The 21758-nt window shown below is 35.6% G+C and overlaps 1 protein-coding gene across 1 annotated transcript; it reads left to right on the forward strand.

The window, feature by feature from the left end:
• Window positions 1–10092: 10092 nt before the first annotated feature.
• On the forward strand, window positions 10093–17154 carry LOC132312232 (LRR receptor-like serine/threonine-protein kinase GHR1). The gene is made up of 3 exons (XM_059810514.1): window positions 10093–12025; window positions 12264–13817; window positions 16003–17154. Exons 1-3 carry the CDS (start codon window positions 10963–10965, stop codon window positions 16584–16586), a joined length of 3201 nt encoding a protein of 1066 aa, XP_059666497.1. The 5' UTR covers window positions 10093–10962; the 3' UTR covers window positions 16587–17154.
• Window positions 17155–21758: the final 4604 nt, after the last annotated feature.

The raw sequence follows: 21758 nt of genomic DNA on the forward strand, positions 1-21758 counted from the left end.
AATTAAACTCTACTTTATTACTCCATAGATTTAATTGCATTTTGGAAGTTGCTTCTATATTTAAATCATGGATTTGGATTTGATGTATGTTCACTTGATAATTTTTGAGCATTGGATAACATAGTTGTTACTTTTATATTCATGAGAATATGTTTTTCCATATTGAATATATTGTTGCTATGTGTAAGGAATTGCACACTTTGTATTTGACATATTACATGCCATAGTGTTGTGAATTTTGAGCATGTATTGTATAAGTTTCCAAAATTTGGATTGTGCTTGGTAAATAGTTGATATCTTGTATATACATGTTGATATATATATACGTTGTTGCACAATTTGTTGATTATGGAAACTTGAGGATGTCTTTGTTTGGCTACGGCTAAGACTTGGTTCTAGTACGGGGGATGGTCCCTCTATATAGTCTAGTGCGCAAATAGGGAGGTTACCCATGAGCTAGTAACCCTAAAGTAACTATGTTGTCAGTCTGATCCGGCGTGACGTCCGAATATCCACTTTGTTTGATTTCGTATTTCATTTCAAGTCGATAACTAAATGATATAGTAACTTGTTGTTTCTTATTTGATTTCCTATTTTGAGCTTAAGATGTAGCTTTATGAAAGCATGCTTCATACGTTGTATTGGAAGTTACATTGTTGGTTAAATTGCATCGATATCATAATTTGTGTTTTGATATTCAAATGTAGTTTAGGAATGACCTTATAGATTCATTTTGAACATAGACGTTAGGTAGCATGAACCACACTTGTTGTTTTCATATTTTGGATTTTAAGTTGAAGATTTTGAGAATCTATATCTTGTTGCCTTGTATAACATGTTTCCATGTTGTTTGAATTACATGAACAATGTGATTATGATATAAATGATCTAGGTAGCTTAGGATGCTCCCTGGGTCTCATCTTGACATATACGTTAGGTGGCATGAGCCCCTTTAACATATTTCACCATAAGGTGATAAAATTGTAAAATGATAGGTCGATGCATGCTCATCTCCTACGAGTAGCTTTATGTTACTCACTCCTACAATACTAGGGCATATTTCAGGTACAGGACTCAGGATTTGAAGATTCCATTGCTCCTTTGATGGCTTACAGTTTCTAAGTTTCTATTTTATGCAAGTGTTAGCATAAGATGCCTCTTTGTAGCCCTATTTGTTTAAACTTGTATTCGTTGATTCGTATATGTAAAGTGTACGTAAATGCACTCTTTCAATGTATTTAATATGTATGAGATGAGGCCGGAGGCCAATGACATGTATCTCGTTTTCTATGCACTTTTGTTTTCAAAGTTTATTATGAAAATATTGAAAAATGTTAAGTCATTGCTTCATAACTTTCGCATCGTGTGTTGTTTCTGCCCGGACTCAGAATCCGACGATTCTTGAGTCTAATTTTGTTCATTTTTCGTTGTCCTTCCAATGGTGTGCACGATGGCACCCTTTTCAGTGAGAAATGACAATTTTGCCCTTAATTCATCTTTTTTCGGGTTAGGCATTCTTGCTTCATTTGCTTGGCTCATTTGAGTTCCGTGGCTTCATAGAGAGTCATTTTGGGGCCTTAGGGATGACGTACATCTCTTGAGGTCATTTGGCTTCTTTCGCTTCCACATTTCGTGTCCGTTATCTGGTCAACTTCCGGTTCATCACTAACGCACCGGGTTGAGAAATCCGGGTTGTTACAAGGCCGATACCACACCGGTGCCCCTCGATCACCTTTCTTTTTCTCTTTTAGGTACGACGTTGTTCTATGTTGCAAAATCTTGCATTATCAGGTAACATTTTTAATTTATCATTGTTAGCATTATACTTATAAAAATAATTAAATTTAAAACATTATTACATCACTGTGAACAAATCATGTTAGCATTTTCTTCACATGAATGTGTTGTTTGTGTTTCTTTTGGTGGCTCAACATTCCATACAATATCGTTAGATGACGTGGCATTCACATCATAATCAATGGCTCAAATTTTGGCTCCCAGTTTACACCAGTTATTCGCGGAGCACAAGTCATGGTATCTGTATTGAAATTTGCCAGCCTACTATGGAATTTGTGCTAACCATTGATTGATTCAAGCTAGCATATATATATATATATGATATATACTTTAATTTGTTGGTTGGTCTTATTTACAAAGGAAACTAATAATATTAGTTTCAATTTACGGCTCATATAGCTATACAATATAATTGCATTATTGTAAGGAAACTTAGGGATGGCAACGGGGCGGGTTTGGAGAGGGTTTCCCTAAATCCCGCCCCGCCCCGCCCCTTTTAATTTTTGTCAAGTCCATGCCCGCCCCGAGACCCTTGACGGGTTGGATTTTCATGTCCAGCCCTGCCCCGTTGGGAAATACTCTGCCCCCGTGCCCGCCCCGCTAACAAATTTTTTTCTTCCACTTTTTGGAACTTAAGCTCCTGTTATTTAAATGTGGAAAGCCTGGGAATGGCACAACATAAATGAAATTATGTATCCCAACAAAAATAAAAAAAAATAACATGCACATAACATAATTCAAAGAACATAATAAACAAAAATAAAAGTTTAATACAACCAAATCACAAGAAGTTCTAAGCTCTAACTTCCACCATAACCAAAACAAAAGCAAATTTAATACCAAGTTTACATATATATATATATATATATATGCTTAGCGGAAGCGGGGCGGGCCCCTAGGATATGTATACTGAACCCTTACCCTCCCCGTGACCAGCGACGGGTACAAAATTTGTATCCATGCCCGCCCCAATGGTATAAAAAGTGTTCCCATATCCGTTATTAACGGGGCGGGATGGGGCGGTAAAAATTGACATCCCTAAGAAAACTAATTTGATTGATTGGCATGATCAACAAGTATAGTTGACTATCTTTGTTATACTTGGGCACCAAGTATTTGTTTGGCTATAAATAACCTTGTTCTTCATTCAATTAGAGATTACCCGAAATCATCAAAAGAGTGAGTTTGTATCAGTATCATTTGGAGTGATTCTAGCTTGGGTGTAATTGAGTTTTGGGTATGAGCTACTTTGCTTTATATCTCTTTATTTTCATAGTGAAATATTATTCTGTCTTCTCCCAGTGGACATAGGGATAACCGAATCACGTAAATCTTTGTCTCATTTGTGAATGTGTTATTTTATTTTCTAGTCATTCATTTTTTTCTTATTTTCGTAAACTCCTATTGGATCTTTATTCCATAACACACTCATTTGTCAATGTGTTATTTTATTTTCTAGTCATTCATTTTATTCTTATTTTCGTAAACTCCTATTCGATTTTTATTCTATAACACATATAATATAGCGGGTCTAATCATTGTCTTATATGTATTCTCTTTTAATTTAGTTGGCATTCGTTTATCACACAGAACCCATTAGCATTACTCCATTATGTCCGACCTATTTCAATTTTTTGTGCTTACATCATCAAATGTTTGTTTGTTTTTTTTTTTTTAAAATAGAATTTTAAGAATATGTCACTGGACTTGTATTAACAAGAATATATATATATATATATATATCATTGAAAATTTTTGTTTTGAATATCAAACTAATATGTGCCTAGGCCTAAGAATTGGACTCTCTGGTTCCTTATGTTCATTGGGCCTTGGGTACTTCAAAGGTGTAATTTTGCCATTTCTTACCATTTCAAGTTGTTTTCACTGCCCCGTTCTCAAATTAAGGCCCAAATCAAGTTTACTGACACACTTGATTTTAGTTGCGATCAAAGGCAAGATAGTTTGATCTCTCATCGAGAACAATCCATGGGTTTAAAACATAATTTATTACGTTATTCCATTTGAAATGGGCTCACCCAATCAACCCAATTTCAATAAATCGGGTAAATGAGTGTTCAAGCCCACAATTTTTATTTATTTATTTATTTTTTATGTTGCTTCGATTGCCATCTCATCATCATCATCATCATTATCGAATTCTCAAATTGACACTTCCATATTGAAATTCAAGTCGTTTTATCCTGTATCATCTATGATTACCATTCAATCGAGTTATATCGTCCGATCTTTAATAAAATCACAGGAGCCATTCCATCACATTAGAAGATTCTATAATAATGAAAATACATTCATGGTATAAGCGTGATGGAGAGATTTTATAGGAGAATCCATATATTGTTCTGTTATGCAGTTGTAGAAGCTTCTTAATTAGTTTCCTTTTGTGAGTTGAAATATGTTGAAATTATGAATCATGAACTTCTGAAAACCAATTACTTAACGGGCAATAGAGAACAATTGTATGATTTGTATCATTTTAGTTTTCAGAGCAAACGAGTTGTGATTGTTCATTAGTTTTTTGTTGTATCTTTTAAATTAGAATTAATACCTGCTTATATATAATTTTTAGTCCCATTTTCAACTTACTTGATTGGGCATCTCCTAGTTTGAATACCAACTTCATCTCACACCTCAATCTTATTTCTCTCCTAATTTTTGGAAGAAATATAATAAAGTTTACTATCGATTTTTGGTCACAGATTAATGTGGTAATTGATGATTGAGATAAATATCTACATGACCTACTCTTTAGAAATATTGACAAGAGTCCTTGTTAGACTCTATCCATTGAAAACAAAATTCGTGAAAAAAACCAATAGTAGCATTATTACTTAGATGTGAATGATGATTATAAGATGATGATTCATCCCAAAACAAAAATTAAAAATAAAAAAAATAAAATAAAGAAAAAGAAAAAGAAAAAGGAAAAAATGTTGATTTGGATGTGCATGTTGATTGCCTTTATTGGTTCTAAAGTCCTAACTTTTGTTTACTAGTCTTGCACTTGAGAGTCAGCAAAGGTTAACCCAGCACATAATGAGGGCCTTTAATTCAAGAAATTTTTACAGTGCCACTATGGGTAAAAAAACAGTGCTATGTGTGTGATGGAGAACCCTTTCAAAAAAACAGGGCAATGGGTTTGATAAGCATTAAGTGTGGGGTATTTCCTCCACCAGACCAAAAAGTTAATATATATATATATATATATATATATATATATATATGAGTTTTAATCATATCAAAGTCACGCACTATAAGGCATGCAATACTATGAGTTGATGAAACTTTTTAAAATGTATATATATATATGAGTTTTAATCATATCAAAGTCACGCACTATAAGGCATGCAATACTATGAGTTGATGAAACTTTTTAAAATGCTAAAATGGTAGTGGAAAATTATTATTCCACTAGCACATCTCCACATGACCTACAGAGAAAGTAAATTGTAAAAGTCTTATCTTTCCAATTCTTGGAAAAATGCAGGATTCTAAGCTCTAATATGATTGGAAGGAGTCGGTGAGGGCAGTTAATCCAAGCAAGTCAGTGAAAAAAATAAAAATAAAATTGCCATCAACTTATATCTACTACATATATCCCATCACAATCACCAAAAGCCCAATGCAATAACCTAGACCAGTCAGTCCTTAATGCCCTTGATAAATCACCTTTTCGGATGCTCTGCCCTACGCACATACCATTCCACTAAAAAAGTGAATTGTTGGATTGGAATTTCATGTTACTTTTTTTCTTTTTCTTTTCTTTTTCTGAAATTTATGTTACTTGAAAAGCAACTTTTCGCGGGTAAGTTAAATGGTAGTGTTTGGAGACAGAATTGATGTTTTGAATTTGAGATGGAATAAAATTTAATTCAAAATTTTAACTAAACTTATTTCAATGTCTAATTCAAATTACGAATTCGATACTCCAAACAGTAATTATTATTATTATTTTCACGTATTGTTGGATTTTGGATGTAATATTGTTGGATGGTATTGAATCCAAATGCGAAATGGAGGAGATTCGAGTCTAATGATACCCTTTTACAAGAATATCTTTTTGTTACTCTCTTTTTTAAGCAAACTGCAAGCATTCTATGTATGTCAATAACGAACTATATTTATTCATTACTAAGTAAGAGTCGTCGTTTAATACGAGTGAATGGAGTGCAAGCAAAAAAACCATAATGCATTTGAAATAGCAAGACCTAAGAATACGTCGATGTACACAATGTCACACATACATAATTACATATGTATTAGTGTGTGTATCAGTGTATATATGGGCATGTTTTAAGTTCCAAAACAGCAGTCAGTTTGGCATGTAAACTAGGTATACAAAGTTTTGGACCCGTGACTGACCGGTTAGATCAAGCTTAAACTTAGAAACATACAAGAGAGTGAGGTAAGGGGACCACATTGTGCATGTGTGGATTGATTGGTCCGTAGCCTTCTAAATCTAGGGCACCCCACATGTTTGTTTACAAAGACAAGAGATGGTTGTGTGTGTTTTACTACGTGGTAGTGGGGGGACCACCTTTTCAACATTTCTACCTCTTCAGTAGTGCCCTTAATTAATTGTCCCATTCGATACTCCCACAATCAAAGGCCTTGCATGGGTCCTCTCTAATTATGTGACATTGTTGGTAGTAGTATCTAAGTTTGTTAAATGATGTTAGTTTTATTATATATATCCACAATATCAAACTTTGAATTGTTATACTGACTATGTCTGAATTGTTGTTAACCATCCCATCATTACTTTACATTCAATGATCGAAGACCCACAGTTTTTTTTAAAAAAAATAAGTTTAAATAAACTTCAGTATAATTTCCTAACCAGGTTTTGAATAAAAATTTATGGAATAATTTCAGTTACCTCTCTTGAAGTTAGGTCTAATTATAGGCAGTACTCTTAATATTTCAAATATTATACCGATCTCCGTTAGATTCCGGTAGAAATTCAAGTGAAAGTACTAATATACCCTCCATTATTATATTAATATAAAATATTATCAAATTATTTTAACAAATGACCATTTGTACCCTTGAGCTTAGATTTTGATTTTGATTTTGATTTTTTATTTTATTTATTTATTTTTTCCTAGGAAACAAAAACAAAACAACCAAACAACCTCATGCTACCTTTATGGAACAGATGATCAATCAAAGAACAGGGGATGGTTTCTAGGTTTAGAGTTTGATCTTCTGGATGCATGTGGGTTCAATTGGCCAAAGTGAGCTGAACAATCCCATAGGTAAAGTAGTTTTGGAAGGAAGACATATGGATAGAGAACAAGAAGCAAGCAAGGACCGGGGTTTCGAGAACAAAGCACAGAAAAAAATTACGAAGCAAACCGGGCCACTGGATCTCTCCTGTCACTTGTTTCTCTTTCTCTTTCTCTTTCTCTTTCTCTTTCTCTTTCCCACCTCTCTGGCGAAGAACATGTGGTCCAACCCGCTAGCCCTCTCTTTGCCGTCCTCGGTTTCCTCTTCTTCCCATTCACCTGGTCCGCACCTGGAGGCCCTCATCACCGCCGAGATCGCCACCGCCTAACCCCAGCAACGACGGCCTGGAAATTCCTCTCCGTCTTTGAGAAATCTTCCCCGTCTTCGTGACCCAAGTAGAGACCCAAATTGGGTTTCTTTGTTTCTTTTTTTTTTTTTGTTATCAGGAACTCCTATATATGGCCTTCCCTTTGACAAAATGTTTAATATGGTAATTACCTAAAAAAAAAAAAATGTTTAATATGGGTTTTCTTGAAATTCATTGTTTACTTTTTGGTGTTTGTTAATAAATAGACAAACATATGGCATTAGAGAGATCTTGTATTTAGAATTTTAGAGAGAAATTCTATATATAGACATGGTAGTTTAGAGAGACTCATACAGAGGAGAGAGGAGATGATATAGTATATCTCTCTCTCTCTCTCTCTCTATATATATATATATAGACATAGTAGGTCATTTTGTCTTTATATTGAGGGCATTAAAGAATTTTAAATCAAAAGTTAGGGTGTAAATGTCTTTGCAACCTTTTTAAGGACAAATGTGGTATTTCACATTGAGAAGAGGCTGACATCATTAAAAGACGGCGTTGACTACTAACAGGAGGGGCAGACTGTTATGACGGAGCTAACTTGGAGGGAGGTCGGTGTAATATTTGAAACGTTAGGAGTACTGCCTGTAATTAGGCCTAACCTGAGGAGACGTAGGTGAAATTATCCCAAAATTTATTCATAAAAGTATATCTCAATACACTTCATTTGTCTCAATTTAAATGCTGCTTATGGGGAGTAGTGATTTTTAAAGGGACAGGTAAGACATACATTGTCTGTCGAAAAAATTACTAACTTACTCATTTAAGTTTTAAATATTTAAATTTAAAATTTTAAACTTAAAAGACATATATATAGAAAGATGTAAAATATATTATTTGAAAAAAAAAACGTGAATTATTATTTTGAGACAAAAAAGAGAAAAAAAAAAGTATGACGCTTATTTTAAAATGAAGGAAATATATATATAGAGTCAGATTAAAGCTTGAAACACTACTCTATAATGGCTTATTATCCATTTGATAGAAAATTGCACTTTTTATTTGCATAGTTGTGGAGGGAAAAATCTCCCTTCAATAAAAGCAATCCACGTCATCATAAATATAACTTTATCTTCAATAAAGGTCAAAGCCCATTTCGTCAGAAGCTCAAGTTGAGTTGGTCATAAGCCCAAAACTCCCGCTATCTAACTACGGGCTTTACTAAAGCTCGGATTAAGGCGTTAGCAGGCATGTGTACCAAGTTAGATGCGGCCCAAATCCATTTAAAGAAGGAACCGGTCCTATAAGGAAAAGGAGTCATCAAATGAAGTAAGTTCTGTGTAAGGAAAATCCGGAAGGGAAGAATTATAAAGAGGAAAGAATTCTATTTGCAAAGAAATTGATATATGGAAAGAATTAGAGGACAAGCAACGCGAGTCCTACCATAATCCTTCCAACTTTTGTATATAAATAGAGGCCCAGACCTCCAATAAAGGGATCCAAGCAATTTTACGCTTTTCTAGATACTGTTCTTATTTATTTTTACTATTATTGAGTGTGTTGTACTATTTTTCTCAATTGTTATTGGTTGAGTAGAATTTTGCACTTACAATAGTAATTTATTTTTTTTTGGCACTATTTGCACAGTATTTTTTTATTTTTATTTTTTTTGCACTATTTGCATAGTATTTTTTTATTTTTATTTTTTTTGCACTATTTGCATAGTATTAATAGAATTAAGAAAAGAACTCAAAAGTCAAATGAATGTAGAAGATTATAAGAATGAACCTTTTTTTTAAAGGGTTTTGTGTTGGATTCCCATTTCCCCACATATCCTCGATTAAATGTGCACTGGGTCCCATAGTCCACAACCCTATCATTATGCCATTACCTACTTCACCTCTGGTATTAGCGTTCTAGAACTTTGGGAGTTCAACATGCAAAACCCTAGTCAAAGGGCAACTGTGGGCCCAATATCAATTGACCAATTTTTTTTTTAGTATTTAATTTAATTTTATTTCTTCTTAATAATCAAATGATTTAGGACTTATTTTTATATTTTATGTTTACTTTAAAAAAAATTGTACAACACTTTTGTGTAAACATTACAAATGATATTTTTCATATATTTAAAGAAATACAAATGTGTTCTAACAGTATACTGTAACATAGTAACCATTTAATAATTTCTCAAATAAATTGAGAAATTGATCTTCAGTCATGTATTTTTTTTTATTTACATCAAAATATGTGTTAAAATACGGAGTTGAGAAATTACTAATATAATTTTTATTGAGATTATGTTTTGTTGGTGTTTGGTAAAAGTTTACATTGACGTTGAGAGCAAGTTCATCGGATATGTAAAATAATTTATCAAAAATTTATGAATAAATTATTTTTATTAAATTTTAATTTTTTTTTGTAAATTCTTTATTATAATCGAACATCAAAAAATAAAAAAATAATTTTTAAAAAATATTTTAGGAACCTAAATACCAAACACACTACTACTACACGTCCACATCCCAAAATCTTAATTGAATTTATATAATATACCATCTGACATCCCACTCCGAGATTCTCTACTTTTTGGCGGGTAATGCTCTCATTTACTAATAAAGTAATAAAGTATATACGGAGTACATAATAAAACATATACTAATTCCCGCTTTTTCTCTTTGTCATTCACGGGCACTAATTAAAATAGTACCCTCAACAAAAATTGGAAAAAACAGAGCAAAGCTGGGTGTATTTTTTTGTTGGGTTCCCAAATGTCATTTTTTTAGAGAGAGAGAGAGAGAGAGAGAGAGTGATAGTGAGACTGAATGAATTGATAGAGACAAAAATTCTTTTCTTTTACTGTTTATGGTTTGGTTTATTTTCTTATACAATAGTAAAAGATTAGGGTTTTTTCACTGTGATTGCCAGACATCTTTGGTCCTTTTGAGAAGCTAAAATGTGTTGTTAGGGTTTCTAGAGGGCGGAAAATTTCTGGGTACAGTGTAGATGTATATTTGAATACCCATTTGCGTCCTTTTTCATGGGTTTTCTGTACAGTACCTTCAAATGTGAAGTTTGTGAGATGTTATCTAAACATACACAAGCAAATCTGTAGTTTCAGATTGTTCAAATCTCTAATCAGAGTCGAGTTTGGATCTTTGAAGGAAAGTTTTCAGATTGCACCGAGCCACATTGTTCCTATTAAAGGATATGGTAAGAAAATGCTGAACTTTCCATGGTTAGTTATGTGAAAATGACTTTGTTTCTGCAGTTTATTTCACACATTTCTTATTTTCGTTCAGTTTGTGTTGCTTGAAGTGTTTTCCTGAAGCACTTTTTTATTTTCTCATTTTTCTGAACATCCACATCACTTAGCTATGGTCTCTTATAGATTTAGTCCTCAAGGGTTTTGAACTCTGTTTTTAAGAATTGGTTGCTGAACAAATTGGAGTTTTTGGTTTTGAATTGTGTTTTTGGGATGTTGAATGATATATAACCCAGTTGGATTTCTTCAAATTTTTGGAGTTGAGAGCTTGAAAAAATAGTACTTTGGTTCTTGACATTGTGCTTGTATAATACTACTTGGGCGAAGCCATTTTGGGGTTAGTATGAGGTACTTTAGGGTTCTGGTGGTTTCCCTATTTTTGGTATCTGCCATGGGGCAACTTCCTTCACAGGACATTTTGGCACTGCTTGAATTCAAGAAGGGAATCAAGAATGACCCAACTGGTTTTGTGCTCAATTCGTGGAATGAGGAGTCCATTGACTTCAATGGGTGCCCTTCCTCTTGGAATGGGATCATGTGTGATGGTAGCAATGTTGCAGGGATTGTCCTTGATAATCTGGGATTATCCGGGGATGCTGATTTGACTTTGTTTTTGAACCTTACAAAGCTTGTAAAACTCTCCATGTCAAACAATTCGATGACCGGCAAAGTCCCTGAAAATGTAGGTGACTTTAAAAACCTTGAGTTTCTGGATGTTTCGAACAATCTATTCTTCTCATCTTTACCACCAGCTTTTGGTAAATTGGGGAGCTTACGGAACCTCTCATTGGCGGGGAACAACTTCTCTGGTCCTATTCCGGAATCAATTTTCGGGCTTACATCTCTCCAGACTATGGACTTGAGTCACAACTCGTTTTCCGGGTCACTGCCGTCATCTATTACAAGGTTGACAAGTTTGGTGTATCTTAACCTTTCTCTCAATAGGTTCACAAAGAAAATCCCAAAAGGATTTGAGGCGATGACAAATCTTCAGGTGCTTGACTTGCATGGCAACATGCTTGATGGAAGTCTAGATGAGGAATTCTTTCTCCTTTCTAGTGCAATTCATGTTGATTTGAGTGGGAATTTGCTAGTGACTTCCGATTCTATGAAGCAGAAAGTTCAACTGGGTATCTCTGATACTATTAAGTATCTAAATCTCAGCCACAACCAGCTTACTGGATCACTGGTAAGCAGTGGGGAGCCACAATCATTTGGGAACTTGAAGGTGCTGGATTTGAGCTTCAACCAGCTGTCTGGAGAATTACCTGGGTTTGATTTTGTTTATGATCTTCAGGTTGTCAAGCTCAGCAACAACAGATTTTCTGGTTTTATCCCTAATGACCTTTTGAAAGGAGATTCTTTGGTTCTAACCGAATTGGATTTGAGCGGAAACAACCTCACAGGTACTTCTATGATTAGGAATTTATCTTTATAAAATATCATTTTTTTAAAAGTGAATGATTTAATCTTAAAGCTAATATAGAAACATCTTAATTTTTTTTAAGGCGAATACTGTTGCTTTGTGATTGATAATTCAAACTTCCATTTTACTTAAACTGGTCTATTTGGCCACCGCTACAATGACTGGTCCTGTGTGATTTGGTCTGTGCTATGCCTCTTATATTCTAGTTCATCTTTCAGGCCCAATAAGCATGATTACGTCAACAACTTTGCGAATTCTTAATCTCTCCTCAAATGGGCTTTCTGGTGAACTTCCATTGCTGACTGGAAGCTGTGAAGTACTTGATCTGTCAAAAAACCAATTTGGAGGAAATTTAACCAAGTTAGCAAAATGGGCAAACATTGAATTCCTTGATCTCAGCGAGAACCGTTTGACAGGGTCCATCCCTGAGATGACTTCACAATTTTTGCGGTTAAATTACCTCAACCTATCCCATAACTCTCTTAGTAGTTCACTCCCAAAAGTTATTATGCAGTTTCCTAAACTCACGGTCCTTGATCTTAGTTTCAACCAGTTTAATGGACCTCTTCTAACTACACTGTTAAGCTTGCCCACACTGCAAGAACTTCATCTTGAAAATAATTTGCTTGTAGGAAGTATTGACTTCACTCCCAAAAGTATTGGATCGACAGAACCCAGTCTCCGGGTTCTTGATCTTTCTCATAACAGGTTGAATGGTTATTTTCCAGGTGAATTTGGATCACTGACTGGCCTTCAAATGCTAAGTCTTGCAGGGAATAATTTCTCTGGTTCTCTGCCAACATCCATGACTGAAATCAGTTCCCTGAGTTCATTAGATATATCCCAGAATCATTTCACAGGTCCTTTGCCGAATAACCTGTCAAACAGTCTCGAAAGCTTTAATGCATCATTCAATGATCTGTCTGGGGTTGTCCCAGAGAATCTGAGGAAGTTTCCACAATCTTCTTTCTATCCTGGAAATTCTGGATTACAATTTCCAAATGCTCCTCCTGGATCGAGCAATTTTCCTGTTGGAAATCCCAAGGGTAAACCGATCAAGACTATAGTCAAAGTGATGGTCATAATTGCATGTGTCACTGCAGTGGTTATTCTAATCCTGCTTGCCATCTTCGTACATTACATCCGCATATCAAGGAGACCTCTTCCGGAACATGTTACAGGAAAAAACATCCCGAGGCAGGCCCCATCAAATCCTTCCGCCTTTAGTGGAAGGGACAGTGCCGGTACTGGAGTTGTTTCAGCTGAGGATTTTACAACTACTCGAAAAGGATCCTCATCTGAGATGATTAGTCCTACTGAGAAAATGGCAGCTGTAACTGGCTACTCCCCAACAAAGAAGAGCCATTTCTCTTGGTCACCAGAGTCTGGAGAGTCTGATACACCAGAAAATCTTGCAAGACTGAGTTCCAGGTCACCGGATCGATTGGCTGGTGAGCTGTATTTTCTTGACGATACAATTTCCTTCACACCCGAAGAACTATCTAGGGCCCCAGCTGAAGTTATGGGGAGGAGCAGCCATGGGACTTCTTACAAGGCTACCCTTGATAATGGGGTGTTACTGACTGTGAAGTGGTTGAGAGAAGGGGTGGCAAAACAGAGAAAGTATTTTGCCAAGGAGGCAAAAAAATTTGCAAATATCAGGCACCCAAATGTGGTGGGCTTGAGAGGGTACTATTGGGGACCAACACAGCATGAAAAACTCATTCTTTCAGATTACATTTCACCTGGAAGTCTTGCAAGCTTTCTATATGGTAATATCTTTTCCGACCCATTAATTAGATTTGCATAACCAACTGAAAAAGAATTGAACTGAAATGGATTTGCTTCTATTCCTATAATTGCCTTCGTACTGCCCATATTTGTTGTGTGAAAAAGAATTTTTTTGGTTAAAAAAAAGAAAAGAAATTGGTGATTATTTTTCAAAAAATGTGGTGCTTGACATTTCTTGTGCATTGCTTCCACTGATGAAGCAGTGATCAAAGAATAGGCTGCCAAAGGGTGGCATTAAAATGCGTACCATGACTTCTCCTGTGAATATGTACATGTTTGGCATGGTTGCTGATGCCCATCAGATAAATTTGTGGAGGACCACACGAGTCCCACAGCCAAAATTTATGTGTAGAATCGTTCAAGCTTGGCTCCATAGGCTGGTCAAATTAATGGATGTGGTATCCTGACAAAGTTATGTGTGGGTCAAAGCCATGCAAGAGATGTTCAGAGGAAAGGGAGAGTTATTGGGTGAGCATTAAGGAAATCTTGTTACTAGGCTACTCATTTATGAAAATGTGAAATTCCTAATGAAATCTCTTAAGGGCATGAAGCTCCATTCTTCACTAAATATTAAAGATAAATGTGTAGTGTTGAGTGTTGTATATTTTCTGTTCTTAAAGATCTGATTTATGACTTTTTTGTTAATTTTTTTGGGGCATAAGGGTATGATCATGGTACTGTTTGGTTCTTTTCCTTTTTGCTCTTGTTTCTTCTGTGTATAATTTGTGCGTACATGGATTGTGCCCTTGGCTCTTTTGGTGGGTTGCTTTATCTATAATCAATAATTAGTGTTGGTTCTATCTAGGAGCCATGCTATACTTGATGGGGAAAACTGGAAACAGACCTATAACCTTTTGACAGACTGGGGGGAAAGAAAAGAAAATTTTAAATTATATGATTCCGGGATTCCTTTACGATGGACAAACCTCATTCCCATTGTTAAGTGATTGGATATGATACTTGCCCCCCCTTTTTTATTGCACTTAATAGTGAAGATGAAAAGCTAATGTTAGTTATACAGCATATTATCTTTTGCTAGAAGACATATATTATATATATATGTTTCCCGGAAGTTAAAGATATAACTTAGGACTTCCATCTCATTAGAGAGTCCTCATTCTTAAACCATTAAGGTGATACACTGATATGTAATTCCAGGTAAAATTACTAGTTATCGTTATTTTTCTTAAATTCTCTGGCCTGATGCCACAAACTGTATTTTGAATGCTTTATTTGGTAAGTTTCCTCTGGTATCATGAAGTGGTAATTGGTACGTCACTAGCTGGTTGGCTAAGTTTCATTCGCACCTTGGAGCTGTTAATTTATCAACATCACTCATCATATTAGTCGCCGTCCTCTTCTGGATTCAATATCCACTTCTTCCTATCTGGACATGCTATATAATAAAAATAGTATAACCACTATGGAAATAAGGTTTTATTATCTTGTATTGCAAATTTGCAATTGAACATCCATTTGATCAAATCACACTTTTAGCATTTTCAGGGTCATGGCCTGACAAATCATCATCTGAGCAATATAGATTGACAGCCCTTTTTAATCATGGTGCATTGCCGTTATGTGTTAACCAGAAGTCTTCTCTAACAAATTGAAAACATGCTATTTATTTATATAGTTAATAATTGTTGCCCTTGTATGGCCCTGGTCGAGATTATATGATTCATTAGTTGAATGCTCGGGAAATCTTATGCCTTATACAACTAACTTTCATTGAAAAATTATGTTAGTCCTGTACAACAAACTTCTGAAAGAATCCCGTTTCATCCAATAACAAAAACAGAACCCATTTTTTTTCCTTCAACATACATTCTGTTAAGAACACATGTCAAATTGTATGATTAATCATATTTCTATTATTTCTTTTCCCTGTTGTCCATTATACCATGCCAGCTTTAATTGGCTTCTGCTGATGTATTTGTCATGCTTTTGTATAATATAGAAAGACACAAAATCCATTTTCACACCAAGGACTTAACCCAAATGGTATCTCCACCTCCTTCCAAATAGAAGGTTGAGAGTTTAGTCCCAAATCCCAATGAGACCCCATTTTCACCCATAATTATTGCTCATATGTTGACTCTATAGTATTTGTTCATGTTTTCTTGGTGGCTTTTATTTGGGTATCTGATAAACCAACATCTGCAGATCGACCTGGAAGAAAGGGTCCTCCACTATCCTGGGCTCAGAGGCTCAAAATAGCAGTTGATGTTGCACGTGGACTGAATTATCTCCATTTTGACCGTGCCATTCCACATGGAAACCTCAAAGCAACCAACATACTGTTAGATGGTCCTGATCTTAATGCCCGTGTTGCTGATTACTGCCTCCATCGCCTCATGACTCAAGCTGGCACCGTCGAACAGATCCTTGATGCTGGGGTGTTTGGTTATCGTGCACCAGAGCTGGCTGCTTCCAAGAAGCCAATGCCTTCCTTTAAGTCTGATGTCTACGCATTCGGAGTAATTTTGTTGGAACTTTTAACTGGCAGGTGTGCCGGTGATGTGGTTTCTGGTGAAGACGGAGGGGTTGATTTAACAGATTGGGTGCGGTTGAGGGTGGCCGAAGGTCGCGGACCAGATTGCTTTGATGCTGCATTGGCGCCAGAGATGGGAAATCCACTAGCAGAGAAGGGAATGAAAGATGTCCTTGGGATAGCTCTACGATGTATTCACTCTGTATCTGAGAGGCCAGGTATCAAAACTATATACGAGGATCTCTCATCTATATGATTAGTTAATTTTATGTCGGGGGACTTTAGATTTTTGTGGGAACCAAATGGCTCATTTGGCACCCTTTTTTTGAGTAGTTTAGACTTTAGATTAGCATTCTACTTTAAAGGTTTAATTTTATAAACCATGGTTGTAAAGTTGGGGCATATTTCAATGTATACAAACTTTCCCTTCTGTTGATGAGCTCCGATTACTGCTTCGAAATGGCTACCCCTGACTATTTTGTGTTTGAGGCATAGCTAAGGGATATGTTCGGTAAGGGTTGTAGCCCAGTATGACTTCCTCACCTTCTAAAGTAGTCGGAGGGTTCAATTTCCCACAAGGGTTGTGGATGTGTGAGTTCTCTTCTCTACCAGTTAATGTGGCTTGCAGAAGCAACTATAGCTGCCAGTTTAATTGGTGATTCATTTATGTTTGAGTTCATGAAGAACAGTGTAGCACCTCTGTTCTCCAAGACTCCAGATGTCTAGCTTGTGCCACTCCCCTTCTCAATGTGTTCGACTTAGTGCGAAAAGCTAATTGGAAAAGTATGCTATACAATATTATATATTTTCTAATTTTTCTTTAATGATGTAAAGTTGCATTTTTCTGTTGTTAGAAGTCTATTGATCCCCATAAATGAGTTTGTGTTTATGCACATGCTGAGTTACAGAAGACTCTACTTCTAGTCTCCATGTTATGAATGGGTGACATGCATGTTGTGAACTAATAACCGATCAATATGTTTTATAAAATTTTACCGATTTGATGAAGAGCAACAAATATTGGCCAAAAAAAAAATTTACATATATATGTTACTAAAAGAAATTTGAAATATGATTTTAATTTTTCATAAAGAATTGTCAATTGAAACTAATTGACTAAATGAAAGTTCCTTGACTTCTATGAAATTCAGGTAGTTATCTAACTATAAGTTAGGTTATAACTCAAAATTAATCTCTCTCCAATCTTAATTAAATCATTATGGGAATTTGAAAGTAAATGAATTCAAGATTTAAAAGGAAATAAAGTCACAATGATGCACATATTTACTCTTGTTACCCTTTCTAGTTAACTTTCCAGAGATTCTATACAACTTTATATAGGCAAAGGGACTTATAATACATGGCTTCATCAAATCATACAACTAAACAAGTGCAAGAATTTAGTGACTCAAATAGAGCGAGTTTCTTGTTAAATAATAATAATAATAAGAGATCAATTTTTTCTCATCCCAGTCGAACTCATGTTTGATTCATTTAACTCGTTTAATCCAAGGGTGCCAAAAAAAAAAAAAAAAAAAAAAACTAGAGGTAATTTTAGCCCAATCTAAAAAAAAAAAAAAAAAAAAAAAAATTGTTTAGTAGTATTAGCTCATTCCAGAATAGATTAGTCCACCCTATTATGCATTTCTGAATTCGCCCTTAACTTAATCGTTCTCGAGTTAATATTAAAGTTTAAAATGCTTAATTGGATAGGATAAGAATGGATGAGGCATTTCTTAAGTTCATATATTATATTACTTGAATTCAAAAGTGGAGAAAATGGGATTGAGAAAGAATTTTTATTTTTCAAATAAAATTGTAATGACATTATTAATCTCTTTTAAATTTATTAATTTATGTATCTAAGGGTTTAATGAGAAAAATGATAACAAGGGTCCACCGTTTGACTTCAACCCAAGATTTGGGTGTAAGTGGGGAGAGACAAGATTATTTCTGTTATATAAAATTGGAATAATATTATCAATCAAATTTAAATCTATTAATTTATATGTCTACTAAGATTCTATGATAAAATGATAACATTATCTATTTATATATGATGCGCTGTATTGTAGGTGATGTAATCAGAAATGGGATGGTTCGTAATGGCTTATTTGATTAAAGGAAGACGACATCTTTATCAAATGACCAATTGGTCATATCACCTTTTTCTCCCTTAAGAAAGACATCCTTATTCAAATGGATTGATATATATATTTTAAATTTATAATATTGGGGAAAAATTTGATTATTTTGCATTGAAAAGGCCCATACAAACAAAAGGGAGATAACTGAGAGGGCCATGGAAGCCCAATCCTCAAAAGCAGAACAAAAGGCCGTTAATAACAAAACCAAAGAATAAAATGATAAACAATTATCTTGAATCACATATAATTTAGATTTCTTAGGCCTATTTCCTTAAGAAAGTAGCAGGCTTTGCTTCATACTCGCTATCCTCTTTCATTGGGCCTGTCTAATGGGTGGGGCTTAGGCCATTTTTGTAATTATAATCTTTTCAAAAAAAATAAATAAATAAATAAATACAATTTGAATGGATCAATACGAGTACAACTTCATTCTTAGGGATTATATCCTATAACATGGTAATTCACTAATTCTTCATACGATGACATCATTATATCTTTCTGCAAATTTGGCTTGTGTAAACTTGGATGGTTATGTTTGTGTGAATTTTAAATTTACCGTTTGGATCAACTTGAGTGAGTTGGTAAAACCTTCAACCCAACTCATGCTCCCAACTTGCACTCAATTTTTTTGAACTTGTGAAAAAATTGGATTTAAAATTAGTTTTATCTTTTTATTTTTGAAAGTTTAAGCAAATACGCATATCTGATCTCCTCGTTTGGGCCGGAAGATTATAACCTCCACCTAATAACTTTGAGTTGAATTACTACTTATCATAAAAGTTTTTTAAAAAATGTGTAGGTATATATATTACTCCATAATTCTATATATAATAAATCAAGATATAAAGAATTTAGAATTTATATATAATTTATATATATAGGGTTAGGATTCTGACTAAATTTGGATTGTGCCAACATTTCAAGTTCAACCAAGCCCATCTCAGTTAAGTTTGGGTCGAAACTTTGAACTCCAAATCCCGTAACTCATAAGAATCAGGTTTGACTCTAGTCAATGGGAGAGAAAATGATGCACTCTTTAGTACTTAAAAATAAGGGTTGGTACTGAACAGGTCACGAATAGTGGTATCTCAGAAACACACACACAGAAATGGCTAATTGGAGGAGTTTTGGCGATCGTATGCTGCATTGCCGCCGCTCTATGCTCAAAACATGGTCCAATTGTTCCAATCCGGCCGCCGGATATCACCATTCCACAACTGGTGGCGGCGGCGGCGGTGGCGGTGGCGGTGGCGGTTTGCTCTCTCCCGTCCGATCATCGGAGTATTTTCTTCGTCTCGGAGGCAGATCAGTCGGAGTCTTCGAAAATGCTGCGCCCTCTTCGTCGATCCACCGTCGTTTTTCTTCTTCTGCTCAAGCAACAACGACAGATGGTGTAGTAGTAGTTGATGAAGAGGAGGCACGAGGACCCCTCACTCTCCGATCAGCACCGTGCCTGATGCTACCTGGTGGATCTCGGTTGGTTGCAGAAGTCAACGGCGAAAGGTACAATCTCGTAACAATGGACGCCAACGACGACAGCAAGTATTACCACCGCTTCTTCAGCATTAGGGAGAAGAAAGTGGTGAAGATGGAGTCGAATCTTATGCTTCCATGGCAGAGAGAACTACTTCCCCCCGACGAGTCCATCTGCTTCGGTTCGTCTCGTGGATGGCTCGCTTTCATCCACCCTCGCAATTGCTCTCTCTATCTCTTCAATCGTTTCATCAACTCCTACCTCCCTTACCTCCCTCTCCCTCCCATCCAAACACTCCCTTCTATCGTCTCAACTGTTCGATACAATGCCAACACTAACCCCTCTTCTTCTTCAACCTCATTTTCATCCCCCATTGTTACAGAGTTCACCATTTGGGATCAGTTTGCGCCCATATCTTCTGAAGAACTAAGTAAGGCGCCTTTCTTCAAGAATATTGCTTTATCCTCATCTCCATCTCCATTCCCACCCAATCATCATCTTCATCACCACCAAAACATCGATGATCTTAATGAACTTAATAAGAAGAGTACTCGCTCTTCTTCTGATTGTACTGTGATGGTCATCCAAGGTTACAAGTAAAACAAACTCGCCTTCTGCAGAATTGGGGACAACTCAAGGACTGCCTTAGATGGATCAGCCACATCATACCATGATCTCATCTATTTCAGCAAGAACCAAACTTTTTATGCTTTCTCTGACTCTTATAAATTAATAGAAGCTTGGGATTTCCGCCCCCATTCGTTTCTTCCGGCTCCGAGGAAATCTATCGTAATTTCTCATTTCCCTCCTTGGGTACACCCCATCATGGACGCACACCAATCCCGGTTGAGACGTCTTTGGAGTCCCGACCGTTATCTGGTGGAGTCTTCGGGGGAGTTGTTGATGGTTGTGAGGTACTACAGTTACAATTTTGATTCTAATGGCAACTTCCATCCTGAAATGATTTATCAGGATACAACCGGCCCCAAGAAGACGCTTCTGTTTGATGTGTATAAGCTAGACTTTGTGAACATGGACTGGGTACTCTTGCCAAGCTTAGGCGATCGGGCGTTGTTTATCGGACTTAATGAATCTGTCTCTGTCTCTGCTGCTGATTTCCCTGGGTTGGCTCTGAATTGTATATACTTCACTTCTCCTGATGCTGAAATCTTAAGAGACTCTCATGATTTGGGTGTCTTCAACTTGGAAGATAGCAGCATTACTCCAATCTATCATTATCACTTGGACGTTCAAATGCCTTCTCTCTGGAGTGTCCCGCTAAGCACTTGTTCGGAAGGCTACTAACAAATCTATGGTATGGTCCTGAAATATATATCTTATCATATATATTATATGTATCTTTAGAATGCTTTGGTTATGCCAAGTTGTTTTGGTTATATGCATTCTTATCTTGAAATAGAATGAGATACTTATATATGATAGTATATTGGTAATGTTGTTGAGTGGATACTGGAAAAAAGAGACTCAAGAGATTTGTTTGACAAGTAACTCATGTTTAGCTTGTTGTCAATTTATCAAAGAATTAGTTGGACTGCATATGGACATGACTTTTCTTCTTGACCTGTAATAGTTTAGAGTTGACCAATAGTCAACAAGATATGAAAATGTTTTATAGACAGATTGGTTTAGTGCAAGATACAAAATTATCAAAGGATAAAAATTTCTTCCACTACACAACATGGCTTGAGAAATAGGTTAGAATATAATTATCCTAACCTATAAAGAACTTTCTTTTTGATTTAAGAAAGAAAAATGATTGGTTCTCCAAAAATCGGAAGGGGAATCA

The sequence above is a fragment of the Cornus florida genome, unplaced genomic scaffold, assembly GCF_030987335.1.
Source record: "Cornus florida cultivar Cherokee Brave unplaced genomic scaffold, ASM3098733v1 CherokeeBrave_3.0.0_Hap2_Chr01, whole genome shotgun sequence".
NCBI lineage: Eukaryota > Viridiplantae > Streptophyta > Magnoliopsida > Cornales > Cornaceae > Cornus > Cornus florida.

Coding starts and splice junctions, on each gene's coding strand:
- LOC132312232 (XM_059810514.1), top strand. CDS start 10,963: ATGAGGTACTTTAGGGTTCTGGTGGTTTCCCTATTTTTGGTATCTGCC. Junction 12,026..12,263: donor GAGCGGAAACAACCTCACAG/GTACTTCTATGA, acceptor TTCATCTTTCAG/GCCCAATAAGCATGATTACG. Junction 13,818..16,002: donor TCTTGCAAGCTTTCTATATG/GTAATATCTTTT, acceptor CAACATCTGCAG/ATCGACCTGGAAGAAAGGGT.